This window comes from Triticum urartu, chromosome 7A (genome assembly GCF_056163025.1).
Source record: "Triticum urartu cultivar PI428250 chromosome 7A, HENAU_Tu73, whole genome shotgun sequence".
Classification (NCBI taxonomy): domain Eukaryota; kingdom Viridiplantae; phylum Streptophyta; class Magnoliopsida; order Poales; family Poaceae; genus Triticum; species Triticum urartu.
The window spans coordinates 65,085,637-65,101,331 of record NC_141879.1 but is presented as its reverse complement, the minus strand read 5'-3'; the positions used below and the strand labels follow the sequence as shown (position 1 = coordinate 65,101,331).

Here is a 15,695-nt window from a genome sequence, read left to right as displayed (position 1 = left end):
GACTTCCATTTTTTTATTGACGAGTTTTTATGTGCTTCGCAAAAATGTTCGAGAATATAGAAAACCTCATATGCATTTTTTAAAAGATTGTCCATATTTCTAGTTCACATTTCCGATTACTGCAACAATTAGTCATGTAACTTATACAAAATGTAATCATGTGTTGCAACAAAAATAAAACAAAAGAAAATGACCTGTAAATAAGAAAAATAGAAACAATTATTGCAAAAAGCTGTCAAGTGTTAGTGGGCCTATGGCCCATGAAGGCCAGCACGCAGGACGCGGCGTTGGCTGGCTTCGGCCGGGGACGGCCCACCTATTTCTATCATTCTACAAACCACTCAAATATAACCAAAAAAATGACTCAAGTCTCATACGGCCAGCCCAGCTCAGTCGAATAGGTGCAGGCTTTGCGCCACTGCCTCGTCTTCCGCGGTTCCGCCTTCGCAGCCTCCCAACGTTCTGCACGGCTGCACCGCCATCCTCGCCTCCACTGAGCCATTACACCGACGCCGGTTGTGCAATCGTCCAGCGCCACCTCCTGTTCTTACAATGGTATACTATGCTTGGAGTGTCATATTGACACACTTATTTATTTCATGCTACCGAAATACAAACAGAAGAGATTTTATCCATTACTATCCAATCAATTGATAATATACATCAATGCTTCTGCTGTCAGATTTTTAAACATGACAAATCAAATGTTTTTATGGGAAATCATTTTGTCATCAGGATGACAATTTTCTTTAATAAGCATGGCAATCCCTGACAAAAAACTGAACTTGACACGGATTTTTCATGCTTGTTAAATGGAACTGTCATCCTCGCGCAACATAATTTACCATCTCGAGTGTTTGTTTTGCCATGCTAAAAACTCCGACGTTCGATTTGTAGCGAAATCCTTAATATATCGACTCCAGGAAACGACAAGAACTACAGAAACATGACTGACTGTTTTGTTTCTCCATATACTATTTGGTGTTTTTGCCATGCCTTACCTAGTTTATCGGATCATAAAGCATCACGTTCAAAATATGGAATACTATGCAATCTAGCCAAAATATTCAGATACGTACCAGTATTACAAAAATCTTACATACTAGTTCAATCTGATGACAGTTATTCCCATGTTCTCCATTTGGTGATTATTCCTCCTCTCACAGTACACAGTTTTTTGTGAAACCAGTACATAAAAATGTGATTTGCGATAGCTTTCCGTGAGCCGACCCCCTCCCCCCCCCCCCCCCCCCCGCCTATCTTATCGTTTTCCGTTTCAAAGCAAAAACAAACATGAACTCTCCAAGATTATGTATATATAGTGCAATTTATCAATCACATTGGAGCATAGGCCTTCGTACGTGTGCTAACTGAGACCTTTGATTTTATTTAAACTATATCCAGATGCTGGCTCGATGTTGTTGTAAATTATTGTATGGATAAGATGTGCACGTCTAGTAATCCGTGATATGGATATGATATACACTAATGTCATTGCCGACATTTACATCAGTTGACTTAAATTATTGAAACTGAAAGTTCAAACCTATTATAGATGAGTTCAACCCTTGGCAACATATGGAAGCCAAAACCAGACGAATTTGGGTGATGAAATATTCCAGTTGGATGTAACTAACTCACATGGACATGGGAGATTACGGAAGGTGGGAAGCAAGATGATAATGGAACATGGCCGAAGTAGGTAAGATCTGCTGTTTGTAACTCACTGTTGGTCATGAATTACCTGCTTTAATTTGTCCCGCTTTACCTTCACCATAACAGCAAACCATTAGTGTGAATAAACATGTGGTTACACCGACGCCGGTTGTGCCATCGTCCAGCGCAGCCTCCTGTTCTTACAGGTATACTATTCTTGGAGTGTCATATTGACACACCTGTTTATTTCATGCTACAGAAATACAAACAGAAGAGATTTTATCCATTACTATCCAATCAATGCTTCTGTTGTCAGATTTTTAAGCATGACAACTCGAATGTTTTTTATGGCAAATCATTTTGTCGTCAGGATGACAACTTTCTTTACTAAAGCATGGCAATCCCTGACAAAGAACTGAACTTGCCAAGGATTTGTCATGCTTGTTAAATGAAACTGTCATCCTCGCACAACATAATTTGCCATCTCGAGTGTTTGTTTTGCCATGCTAAAAACTCAGATGTTCGATTAGTAGCGAAATCCTAAATATAGCGACTCCAGAAAAAGACAAGAACTACAGAATCACGACTGACTGTTTTGTTTCTCCATATACTATTTGGTGTTTTTGCCATGATTTATCTAGTTTATCGGAATATTGAATACTACGCAATCTAGCCAAAATATTCAAATACATACCAGTTTTACAAAAATCTTACATACTGGTTCAATCTGATGACAGTTATTCCCATGTTCTCCTTCGGGTGATTATTCCTCCTCACACGGTACATAGTGTTTTGTGAAACCAGTACACAAAAACGTGATTTGTGATAGCTTTCCGTGAGCCGATCCCCCCTCCTATCTTATCGTTTTCCGTTCCAAACCAAAATCAAACATGAACTCTCCAAGGTTATGTATATACAGTGCAATTTATCATTACTCATCACGATCATATTGGAGCATCACTAGTAGAAAACAGGGCTATGGTCCAGGCCGGCTCAGCCCATTAGTCCCGGTTCAGTGTAGAACCGGGACCAATGTGGGCATTGGTCCCGGTTCGTGAGCCCAGGGGGCCGGCCGGGCCACGTGGGCCATTGGTCCCGGTTCGTCTGGACCTTTTGGTCCCGGTTGGTGGGACGAACCGGGACCAATGGGCCTCGCTCCTGGCCCACCACCATTGGTCCCGGTTCATAAACTAGTGATTCACACAAATTTTTAAAAATTCAAATTTAAACTATTTAAAATTTAAAACTAATGGCACTAACAGAAAGTTTATAATTTTTGTGACCTAAAAGCAAAAAGAAATCACTAAAAACTGTAATTATTTAGTTTTAAGTAGAAATAAAAAATAAAAAACCAAAAAAATATAGAAATAAAAAAGAAAAAACCAAAAAAATGTCTCCTACTGGGCCTCCACGGCCTGAATACGACTAGAAACCCTACATGGTCCAGGATTCAGGCCCGCAGAAGGCCCAATAGGCCCACAGGCAGTAGCAAGTTTAGGCCCGAAAGCCTGCATTAGAGAGGAGCTCGAATGGGTAGGAACACCAGCGCTTATAAACCAGTGCCGGCGCCCTTCAGCTAGCGATGTGGGACTAAACTTTTGGGCTCGGGGCAGCAAAGGCCATTGGTCCCGGTTGGTGGCACCAACCGGGACTAAAGGGGGCATTGGTCCCGGTTCATGGCACCAACCATGACCAATGCCCCCCTTTAGTCCCGGTTGGTGGCACCAACCGGGACTAATGCACACCTTTGGTCCCGGTTGCTGCCACGAACCGGGACTAAAGACTCTGCTATATAAGCCCACACTTTGGAAATTTTCGCCAACTGCTCCATTCCCCATCGCCGACGCCGCCAGGCTGCTCGTCCTCCTCGTCACCGTCGCCGCGCCCTGCCCCGTCACCATCGCTGCGCCCTGCCCCATCGCCGTTGCCGCGCCCTGTCGCTGTCGTCGTCGTCGCGCCCTCCTGCCCGTCGCTGGCCGCCCTGCCCCGAGCTCGCTGCCGTCCGCGTGCCCTGCCCCGAGCCCCGCCTCCTCGATCGTCCCCGTCGCCGTGTGCCGCCCCGAGCCCGCGGCCGTCCCCGTCGCCGTGTGCCACCCCGAGCCCGTCGTCCCCGTCGCCGTGTGCCGCCCCGAGCCCGCGGCCGTCCCCGTCGCCGTGTGCCACCCGAGCCCGTCGTCCCCGAGCCCCGCACACACCGTCCCCGAGCCCGCCGTCCTCCTTCCCGTCGCTGGCCTCCTCTCCCCGTCGCCGCCCGCCCCCAGTGAGCTCCCCCCTTTCCCATCCCCGTCGCCGACGATGCCACCCATTGCCGCCGCTGCTCTCCTGTTCATATATGCAAAAGTTACATTTTTAGAAAATTATCTATATATGTTCAGAAAAGTTTATATGAATGTGGCTATATATATGTGTGGCTATGTATGTGTATATGAATGTTCAGAAAAGTTTATATGAATGTTCAGAAAAGTTCTATATGTATGTGTGGCTATGTATGTGTATGTGGCTATGTGTATGTGTGGCTATATATGTTCAGAAAAGTTCGAACATGAGAGGGGGGATGATAGATGATGATGAGGGGGGGGGGGGGACGTCGGACATTCATGAGAGAGGCGGGGAAGAAGGGGAAGAAGAAGAGGGGGTCGAGAGGGGGTCTAGGGTCGCCGAGGGGTCGAGGGTCGTCGAACATGAGAGGAGGAAGAGGATAAAAAAAAGAAGAGGAATAAGAAAAGAAAAAAGAGGAGAAGAAAGAATAGAGGAGAAGATCTCCTCTATTCTTTCTTCTCCTCTTTTTTTTCTTCTTCTTCGTCTTTTTTTATCGGGAACGAGGGTCGCCGAGGGTCGCCGAGCGGTAGAGGAAGAAGAGGATAAAAAAGAAGAGGAAGAAAAAAAAAGAGAGGGGTCGACGGTCGCCTAGGGGTCGAGGGTCGAGAGGGGGTCTAGGGTCGCCGAGAGGGGAGAGGAAGACGAGGAGAAATAAATAAGAAGAAGAAAAAAGAAGAAAAAGAAGAGGAGAAGAAGAAAGGAATAGAGGAGAAGAAGAGAAAAATAGAATATATATTCTATTTTCTCTTTTCTCCTCTATTCCTTTCTTCTTCTCCTCTTTTTTTTTCTTCTTTTTTTTCTTCGACACGTGGGTGGGGGGGTCGAGAACGCCGGACATTCATGAGAGAGGCGAGGAAGAAGGGGAAGAAGAGGGAGAAGAAGAGGAGAGGAAGAAGAGGAAGTCTTCTCCTCTATTCTTTCTTCTCTTTTTTTTTCTTCTTCTTCCTCTTTATTTTATCGGGAACGAGGGTCGTCGAGATGTCGAGGAGCGGTAGAGGAGAAATCCTAAATAGAAAGTATCGTCGGTGTGAGATACATGTACCGTCGGTGTCGGACACTACACCCACATCCCACAAGTGGCGCGGGCTTCGACGCCCACGTCACTTGTGGGACGTGGATGTATTGTCCGACACCGAAGGCCACATGTATCTCACACCCACGATACTTGCTAGCTATTTAGGGTTTCCTCTACCGAAAAGAAGAGGAGAAATAAATAAGAAGAAGAAAAAAGAAGAAAAAGAAGAGGAGAAGAAGAAAGGAATAGTGGAGAAGAAGAGAAAATAGAATATATTCTATTTTCTCTTTTCTCCACTATTCCTTTCTTCTTCTCCTCTTTTTTTTCTTCTTTTCTTCTTCTTCTTCTTCTTCTTCTTCTTCTTATTAGCCGGAAGTAGAGAGAGGTTTCCTAGTGTCAAAGTATTGAAGAAATCCATGCCTTCATCATTAGCCGGAAGTAACCAGGGCATGTTGGTACGAAGTTCTGCAAAGTTATTCTGGAATGGAGTCCCGGATAGAATAATCCGCCTTTTGGTACGAATTCAGCAAAGGCCTTCCAAATAGCGATATTCGGAAGGCTCTTGCTGAACTTTGTACCAAAAAGCGAATTATCCTATCTGGGACTCCGTTCCAGAACAACTTTGAAGAGCTTCGTACCATCATGCACATGTTACTTTCACCTAATGATGAAGACATGGTTTTGTTGAATCCCTTGACACTAGGTAACCTCCCGACCCCTCGGCGATCCTATCGAACATGAGAGGAAGAAGAGGATAAAAAAAGAAGAGGAAGAAGAAAAAAAAGAGGAGAAGAAAGAATAGAGGAGATCTTCTCCTCTCCTCTATTCTTTCTTCTCCTCTATTCTTTCTTCCTCCTCTATTCTTTCTTCTCCTCTTATTTTTCTTCTTCTTCCTCTTTTTTTTATCGGGAACGAGGGTCGTCGAGGGACATAGATGTAGTGTCGTCGTTGTCGATATATACCCCCTCCAAGAATAGAGGAGATCTTCTCCTCTATTCTTTCTTCTCCTCTTATTTTTCTTCTTCTTCCTCTTTTTTTATCGGGAACGAGGGTCGTCGAGGGACATAGATGTAGTGTCGTCGTTGTCGATATATACCCCCTCCCGATAGCTTACTATGATTAGGTAGCTAGTTCTACGTTTGGCACTAATATATCCATCTGTCATGTTTGAATAATAATTGCCATGTTGTAAATATTTGTAGAAACTATGGACACCGCCCTAGACGAAGCAACAAAAGAAGCGTTGTTGAGGGACATAATCGCAGAAGGAAGTGATGCCATCTCGTTGTTTCTCAGCGAAACCGATGGTCTGGAAGGAGAGGGTGAACAAGCTGGCTACGGTGACCTAATGCCGGTGCAAGAAGAACATGAGGACGGCTCCGGTGACCCAATGCCGGTGCAAGAAGGAGACCGTGATGACGGCTCCGGTGACCGAACCGAGTCCGGCCAGGTATATATATATTAGTTAAGCCTATGCTGACTAGCTGATTGATGCATTCATTGTTTTGGTATGTACACATATTAATTAAGTCTTTGTTCTTTTTTCTAGCCCTCCGAATCGAGCACAACTTCGGTAAAGAGACGAGGCCCGAAGAAAAAGTTGAGCTCGGATGAAAAGTTTGAGATCATAGCAATCGCGCCCGACGGCCAACCTATTGAACCCCTCCGGACAAAGAGCGCATTTGTTGCTCAGTGCGGGGTTCTGGTTAGGGACAAGATCCCGATAAGCATCAAGCAATGGTTTAAGCCGGCTACAGAAGACCCTGAGGTGTCTTATGTCAATGATATGCAGAAAAATGATCTTTGGACTGAGCTGAAGTCAAATTTCACCCTACCGCCTGAGGATAATCCAGAGAACCCAGTTAAAGAGAAATTAATCAAGTCTTTTGCTCTGAAGAGGATGGCAGAACTATTCAGGAGGTGGAAGAAAGAGCTGAATAAGTTTGTCGAAAATAATGAGACACCAGAATTCAAGGGCAGATATGAGAAGATCAGAGATCACTGGCCCGCATTTGTGGCCCACAAGACATCAGAAAAGAGTAAGAAGATGTCGGTGACAAACAAGAAAAATGCTGCGAAGAAGAAGCTTCACCATCGCACGGGGTCAGGTGGCTACCTCGTAGCCCGGCCTAAGTGGTCCAAGACTGAGAATGATCTGGTTCATAAAGGGATTAAACCAGAGACAATTAACTGGCCAGATCGTTGCCGGACTTGGTTCTTCAGGGCTGGCGGAACACTGGACCCTGTAACAGGGAAGTGCATTTGGACGAACGATCAAATGGACATACCAGTCAGTAAGCTTAAGCAGTATATCGAAGCAGCGCAGGAAGGGACGTTCTTTCCGGACAGAGAGAACGACGAGCTCACAATGGCCCTCGGGAATCCTGAGCACCCTAGACGGACACGAGGCACGCCAGGCTCCATTCCGTGGAAGGTTGGGTTTCCGAACGCAGGCGGTTACAAATCCCATGAGAGGAGGAAAAAAGTGCAGCAGACCCAAATACAGGCGCTGCAAGCAAGGGTAGTCGCGATAGAGGAACGAGAAGCAAATCGCAGCAAACGTACTGCCGAAGCCTCCCCCGAAGCTACCCCGCCATCTCAGCGCAGAAGCAGCGTGGCTTCCACCGAGCTGCTTCAGCTGGAGCATGCCTTGACGGCTCCTGCCAGCTATCCCGTGGATGCTATAACGGAGTCTCAAAATTGCCACCTTATGACGCAATGGATGAATTTGAAGGTCAAGGCGGCTGTTGGCTCTGTTTATCCTACTGAACCCGGCGCAACTTTTCACTGCCGGCCGATTCCAGAAGGATATGCTAGGGTGATGGTGGATGAGATAACGGAGGGATTTGAGGACCTCCAGCTTGACCACCCTACCGGTGAAGGGGAGACTCGGCTGGGGTCTGCTCTGAAGACTCCATGCCTATGGCGGAAGGAGCTCATCAACCTTCCGAACTGGACGCCACCGCCTCCTCCTCCTCCTCCGGCGAGTCAGGGCACTCCGCCTCCACCGCCTCCTCCTCCGGCGAGTGACGATCAGGGCCCTCGGCCGGCTCCTTCTCCGGCGCGTGGCGGCACTCCGCCTCCTTCTCCGCCTACGCCGACGCGCCCGAGCAGCCAGCCTCCTCCTTCTCCGCCTCGTCAGCAAGGGCGGAAGAGACCTGCCGCCGCTCCAGCTGCTCCGGCGCGTCGTAGTCCTTCTCCTCCGCCGCTTAAGCAAGTAAATAAGACAACCGCTCCGTCTGCTCGGTCGGCGTCTAGCAGTACAACCAGAGGTGGGAGGACATACAGATTCGGTCCTTCTCTGAAGACTCCAGAGAAGTTACCATATGAGAGGACCCTGGAGGAGAACGCCGAGATCGCGCGAGAAGAAGTGAGGAACTTCTTTGAAGGGGTGAAAGCAAAGAAACATCCACCTCCGGAGGAGAAGGTAGATCGGGTGAAAGTGAAGCGCACTCTAGCTGCCCTGACAAAACCACCGAAGTCTGATCCGCCGAAAGGAAACTATGACCGCATTATTGGAAAGGAATTTGTTGAAGCGGAGCGGTCGGGAAGTACTGTCAGTGATCAAAGGCTGAAAGAACAACGAGCTGGGAAACAAATTGCCCAGCTCGGCGAACAAGCGAAGCAATCGTGCCCCCCGCTCAAGGTGCCTAGCCACAACGTCGATAATGATCCGAGGATGGTGCCCGGTTATAGCAATCTTGCAGATTACCTGCCCGACGAAGTACATTATGAACCCATGGAGGTGCAAATACAAAGATACGAGTACGGGAAGCCTCTCGTCAAAGATGAAAGATCTCTATCAACGATGATGCGAAGATTGCATGATTGGTACTTGAAAATCTGCAGAGACTCTGGGGGGAGGAGTACTTTGTATGTGAAAGTTAAAAAGGAGCATGACCTCGTTGGAATTGATCTGTTGCCTGTTCCATTTGAGGAGTTCTATCAGTTTTTCAATCAATTGGCCCTCGATAAAACAACGGTCGCCTGCTACTGTCTGTAAGTAGTACTACTTCTGTCATTAAGTTTCTCTATATAGCTTAGCTCTTTCATTGCATGTATTTATAATCATCCTCACTATATTATGCAGATTGAAGATCACCGAATTGAAGAAAAGACAAGTCGGTGATATTGGGTTCATTAACACATATCTCATAGATGCAACTCAGGTTAAACTTCATGCCGCTGCTACCGAGGCCAACTTGCTACGGTCGTTCGTAATAAATCAAAACAAAGATATAATACTCTTTCCTTACAACTTCAGGTGAGTGTTACTGTCTTGTGCGTATTCGGTTTCCCTTATATATTAGTCAAGGTTATAGTAATGTAATTCATGAGTTATGCATGTGTGTGCAGTTTCCACTATATTCTCCTAGAGATTAAGCTTGAGCAGGGAGTAGTAACCGTCTTGGACTCTAAACGAAAAGATCCCAAGGAGTATGCGGACATGACTGAAATCCTCAAGAAGTAAGTTAAATCGATCATTATCCACCATATCAGCAACTTTGTTCATTTCCTGATATCAAGTAATTGTTTTCTTTGTCCGGCAGGGTTTGGAGAAAATTCACCAAAACAGTTCCGGGACTGCCGAAGGAGCTGGAATTTAGACACCCGAAAGTAAGTACTATAGTAGCATGTTCCGCGCATCTCCTAGTGATTCAAGCGCTAGTTTTATCAATACCATTTACCATTCTTGCTTATCAGTTTGATTGACCTCTATTTCTTGTAAAGTGGTTGTGGCAGGAACAAGGGAATGATTTCTGTGGATACTACATCTGCGAGTCCATCCGCCACATGACCTGTGAGCGGAGCGGGTACTCTAACGAACAATATGAAGTACGTAAATAACAACAATCACAATTTTATTTTATTACCATCATTTGTGTTGAGTTTCATTCATTTATATATATATATATATATATATATATATATATATATATATATATATGTATTGACCCCCTTCTTCAAATTAGATGTTTCGGAAGCGGGATGAACTCCTAGCACCAGCTCACATGCGAGCAATTCAAGAGGAATTGGCGGCATTCTTTCTTGACCACGTGATCCCTGAAGACGGAGAATTATATGTGGACCCTGAGTCCGTATGATTATATTTGTAAGAGATAATTATTGTATATATGTAGCCGGTAGTGTCAGATAGATATACGAGAACTTGTTGTTCGACCAATCTCTCGGAGAAGGAGAGGTGGTCGATATCACTTCTCTCTGTATATATGCATATATGTTCATGACGATCTTCTGTTTCCTTCGTTTGCTTACTAGCTAGCTAGCGTGTCTAGTCCTCTCTATATACGCATGTATAGTACGTAGCGTCGACCAAGCACGGACATAACAGAGGACACTTCTCTCTATTAATTATAACTAGCTAACACAATATATGAAACACCTAAATTAACCCCCCAAAACCTCCAACACCCCCCCCCTAAAAAAAAAACAAAACCCCCAGCCACAGAAGTGTTGACGCGTGGATGCCTATTGGTCCCGGTTGGTGCCACCAACCGGGACCAAAGGGTCTCCTGACTGGGCTCTGCGCACTGCCCACGTGGAGGGCCTTTAGTCCCGGTTTTGAATTGAACCGGGACTAAAGGGGGGAGGTATTAGTACCGACACTTTAGTCCCGGTTCCGGAACTGGGACTAAAGGCCCTTACGAACCGGGACTATAGGCCCTTTTTCTACCAGTGCATAGACCTTCGTATGTGTGCTAATTGAGACCTTGAATTTTATTTAAAATATATCCAGATGCAGGCTCGATGTTGTAGTAAATTATTGTATGGATAAGATGTGCACGTCTAGTAATCCGTGATATGGATATGATATACACATGTCATTGCCGACATTTACATCTATTGACTTAAATTATTGAAACTGAAACTTTGAACCTATTATAGATAAGTTCAACCCTTGGCAAAGTATGGAAGCCAAAACTTGACGAATTTGGGTTATGAAATATTCCAGTTGGATGTAAGTAACTCACATGGACATGGGAGATTACGAAATGTGGGAAGCAAGATGATAATGGCACATGGCCAAAGTAGGTAAGATCTGTTGTTTGTAACTCACTGTTGGTCATGATTACCTGCTTTAATTTTCCCGCTTTCAATTCACCATAATAACAAACCATTAGTGTGAATCAATCTGTGCTTGGATGGTTAGGAGTATAGTCGTATCCCTAGCATTTTTCAGGATTTATTTCAGAATTTTCGGTGATGTGCGTTCTGTGGAAGGAGACGTTCCTGTCGACTACGAGACGTCTATGATGACTTCGTCAATCTCAATATGATATCTTGGCTTAGTATTTCAACGGTGCTCATAGGGACAGGTATGCGTGTGTGTTCATAGGGATAAGTGTATGCGCGTGCATCTGTATCGTGTTCTCGGAAAATAAACAACAAACCATTAGTGAACGTCATATCCGTTGCAAGTAGATGGCTTGTTGGCCTTTTTTGTTTTCCTTCTTCCTTTTTATCATCTTGAAGTCACAGCCAAGTTTCTCACCATTGGGTTTCCCCTGGCGGTAGAGTGTGATGTGGAATCAGGAGACGCACTCATAATGGAGATTAATAAATGGGTGGGGAAGGGGGCTCGTGATTTTAACTGTTTATTAATAGTTGACACGCATCAACTAGCAGTGGCTATGAGGCCTGGCTATGACGGCACGAGGGATGCTGTCGTGTGACTCGTGTCGGTGTGGAGTGACAGTGATCAGTTTTGCGACAACATGAGTGTCTTCCTGACAGCCATGACCGTGTTCTTAGGTGAAAGATGTCCCATCATTTTGCTAGCGCCTTTGGCCCTGGCATGGAGTACTAACGGAAGCGACTATTGAATTATCGTTCATCAAGATGTTGATTGGAACACTGTTTTATTGCAAGGTGAAAACTCTTGTCCACATCTTTATTTGCTAGGCTAGGCAACGACGTACTTCTGTTGTTACCTTATTGAAGGTGGCGTCTACTGCTGGTCTTTGCAAGCAGGATGAAAACCCTTTTTCAGGCCAACTCCGCTAAACCTGACGATGAAAATTAACTTGGTTGTAGGTGTTAATTTTATTCTATTTTGTAACGGTTCGGTAGTGGTTTTCTTTGCTTTGTACTCTAGTTAATAATCAATAAGAACGGCCATGTGCACGTACAATGCAGACGCCGGGATTCAACCTCCTTTAGAAAAATCAACACTTGACACAATTAATTTCACTGGTGCCATGCATGTCAGTTGTCCTAAGGTATTTCTTTGCAATTGACACTGAAAAAAATAACGCGTTATAGCATCGCTAATAGCATGCTATAGTATATAAAGAATTATCTCGCTAAATAAATCAATGTACAATGCCTCGCTAATAGCACGCTATAGCGTGTTATAGCACGCTAATAGCATATTTTCAGAGGCCACGCTATTTTTTTCATTTTCCAGATGAATCTGCTAGATCAAACTCTCCTGGCAATCAGCAGTGCCTGTGCGTGCCAACAACCCCATAAATTCATCAGGACAAGAGTCCGTGACCGATCTGGCGCCACAATGCCACAATTGGGAGAGTGGACCGCAGAAACATATACACCTAGCTGCATATTCATACTCTATTATCTCTTGTGCCGCGTGTTACTTCATAGCCTGTTGTGTCGTGTGTGGTCTATTTAAGCACTAGCTCATCACATCAACGAATTTCCAAAGCAACACATAGCAACCACACACTCATCAAGAGAACGGAACAGAGAAGGAAAGGGTCCGGGAGAGCGATGGCGGCTCAGGCAGACACCATTGAAGTTCCGACGGACGCTGAGTTGCTGCAGGCGCAGGCTGACCTGTGGCGCCACAGCCTCTACTACCTCTCGTCCATGGGGCTCCGGTGCGCCGTCCAGCTTGGGATCCCGACCACCATCCACCGCCTCGGCGGGTTCGCTTCGCTGCCCGACCTGATGGCTGAGCTGTCCCTTCCATCAGTAAAGATGCCGTTTCTCAGCCGGCTCATGCGCGTGCTCGTCGCGTCGGGGGTCTTCGCAGCCGACAAAGACTCCGAGTCCGGCGGGGAGCTCTACCGCCTCACCCCGCTGTCGCGCATCCTGGTGGACGGCGTCGACGCGGATGAGCACCACAGCCAAAAGTATTTCGTGCTTGGAGTGACCTCGCCGCATTGCGCGGAGGCTGCGTTGGGGCTGGCCGACTGGTTCAAGAAGGACCTTGAGCCACCAGTGCCGTCTCCTTTCGAGGACTTGCATGGCGCCCCAATCTTTGATGAGAGAACACCCCTCATGGATGAAGAGTTTGACGCCGTTGCCAACCAAGGCTTGGCTGCCCACGACAACCTGGGGATTGCAACCATACTTCGCGAGTGCGGTGACATCTTCAAGGGACTTGAGTCTCTGACTGACTGCTGTGGTGGCGATGGTACGACGGCGAGGGCTCTCGTCAAGGCTTACCCGCACATCAAGTGCACCGTGCTGGACCTTCCGAAGGTGATCGACAAAGCCCCAACTGATGGCGTCGTTTACTATGTTGCGGGTGACCTGTTCCACACCGTCCCATCTTCTCAAGCCGTGATGCTCAAGGTATATATAACATGACAAATTATGGGAAATTCTTACATTTTGGTCTCACAACTCGTAGAAGTCACACTTATCGATCTTTCATTCTTTGAACTTTACCTATTGTTGCAGCTTGTGCTACACTTTTGGAGCGACGAGGATTGTGTAAAAATCTTAACCCAGTGCAAGAAGGCCATTCCTCCACGCGACGAGGGAGGAAAGGTGATTATCATAGACATCGTGATTGGACCTTCCTTAGGACCAATAATGTTTGAAGCCCAACTCTTGATGGATATGCTCATGATGGTGAACACAAGAGGAGCCCAACGGAGTGAAAATGACTGGCGCAAGCTATTCGTGGAAGCAGGGTTCAAAGACTATAAAATTGTGAAGAAGCTGGGGGCTCGATGCGTTATCGAGGTCTACCCCTAAGATGTTGCGCTCTAAGGATATGAATAAAAGTGGTGCTTGTTTTTCTAAATGATAGCTTCATGGTTCTTATAAAGTAGCTCAAGTGTTTGAATCAGATGCCTTAAGATCAATGTAAAGTTCATTTAGAGAAGTACTAAAGCGCGCTCTCTCTCTCTCTCTCTCTCTCTCTCTCTCTCTCTGTGTGTGTGTGTGTGTGTGTTCAGTTTTTACCATGTCGGTGTGTTTCAAGCCTCCAACAATGCTTTCTTGTTACTTGTCATGCATATTATGTATTGTTGGCACGTTCTATTTTTATATCAATAATGATATTTTCTTCTTCAAATTAAATGCAAAAACAAGATACTAGAAGTCGACGAGGAAAATCTTTGTTTGATGGCACCAAATGTTCGTGGGCTGAAATCCTGAATTATGAAAATTATCCAGATTGAGGCAAAGAGTAATAAAATATTGAAATGATAGGATGTACACTTTTGGCAGCATGCAGGCGCAGAACCAGAAAAATTTGCCATTGGGTTCAGTCATTGACTTATTATAAGGATTTGGTACCGATAAATTAATTATAACTTCAAATCTATACCATCTCAAGAAGTGTTTGGCACTAAAACACAACATACATAATAGAGATATGACATCACCTATCACATATTATAAGGAAAGGCATGTAAAGGAAGTCACCGAGCCAGACACGATTATGAGCCGGCTGGGACTCTGTAGGCCACCAGACGTCAACCCGTGTATATAAGGGGACGACCCGGTGGCGGCTTAGGGCAAGAAACAAGAGATCGAGAACCAAGCCGGATCGAAACCCTAGCAATACCAACACAACTAGACGTAGGCTTTTACCTTCATTGTAAGGGGCCGAACTAGTATAAAACCTCTCGTGTCCTTTGTCCCGATTAACCCCTTTAAGCTTCCTAGTTGCGATGGCCCTACGACTAAGTCCTTTCTCTAGGACATCTGCCGTGACAATTCCACGACACATATTGTATTGCATTAAAAACTGAGAGAGTGCGAGACATACCAGTTGGATGACATTGAATGAAATGGAGAGCTGTTGAGCAAAGTAATGCACATAATAAAGTGAATAATATTGTAAAATATTTGCTTTCAATTGAACACACCATACATGTTGCTTTCCCCATCACACTATTGTCCTCTGACACACATGTTGCTTGCCCCATCATAATATTGTCCTCTGACATGTTTTATGCTTAATCAAATATTAGTGAATAATTTTTTAAGAGTAGCCTTGTGACAAATTGTTGATGTTTCCTTAACATGTTAGACTCCAACTAACCGTTCAATGATAAATCCTAGATTGCTAAAGTATTTCGAAAGAATTGTCATCTGCTCTTTGCCAGACACATCGGTAACCTCATCGATCAACAAACTGAATATATTACCTCTGATTTGTGCAGTAATATAATTCAAAATTTCTACATACTCATTTGGCAACATCTTTAACTCATAAGAAAACATAAATAGTAGGCAATATAAAGTCATGCACTTTGACAACGTCTAATGGGTGACCTTGAAGTGCTAACATCATTATCTAAATCTGATGATGAATATTTTTTTGAGGAAATAAAATTCGACAGCCTAGATCAATCAAAGTACATGGAATCACCGAATAACTAACTGGAAAACTATGGGCTACCAACCACGATATACACAATAGAGAGGAGATGTGATGAACTACAACCTCAAATTTGGTCTAGGGAGCCTTCCTGCTGCT

The 15,695-nt window shown here is 45.2% G+C and overlaps 1 protein-coding gene across 1 annotated transcript; it reads left to right on the top strand.

Moving 5' to 3' along the window:
• The first annotated feature begins 12,563 nt into the window (after positions 1-12,563).
• LOC125524319 (daphnetin O-methyltransferase 1-like) lies at positions 12,564-14,122 on the top strand. The gene is made up of 2 exons (XM_048689390.2): positions 12,564-13,552; positions 13,661-14,122. Exons 1-2 carry the CDS (start codon positions 12,743-12,745, stop codon positions 13,958-13,960), a joined length of 1,110 nt encoding a protein of 369 aa, XP_048545347.1. The 5' UTR covers positions 12,564-12,742; the 3' UTR covers positions 13,961-14,122.
• The last annotated feature ends 1,573 nt before the right edge of the window (positions 14,123-15,695 follow it).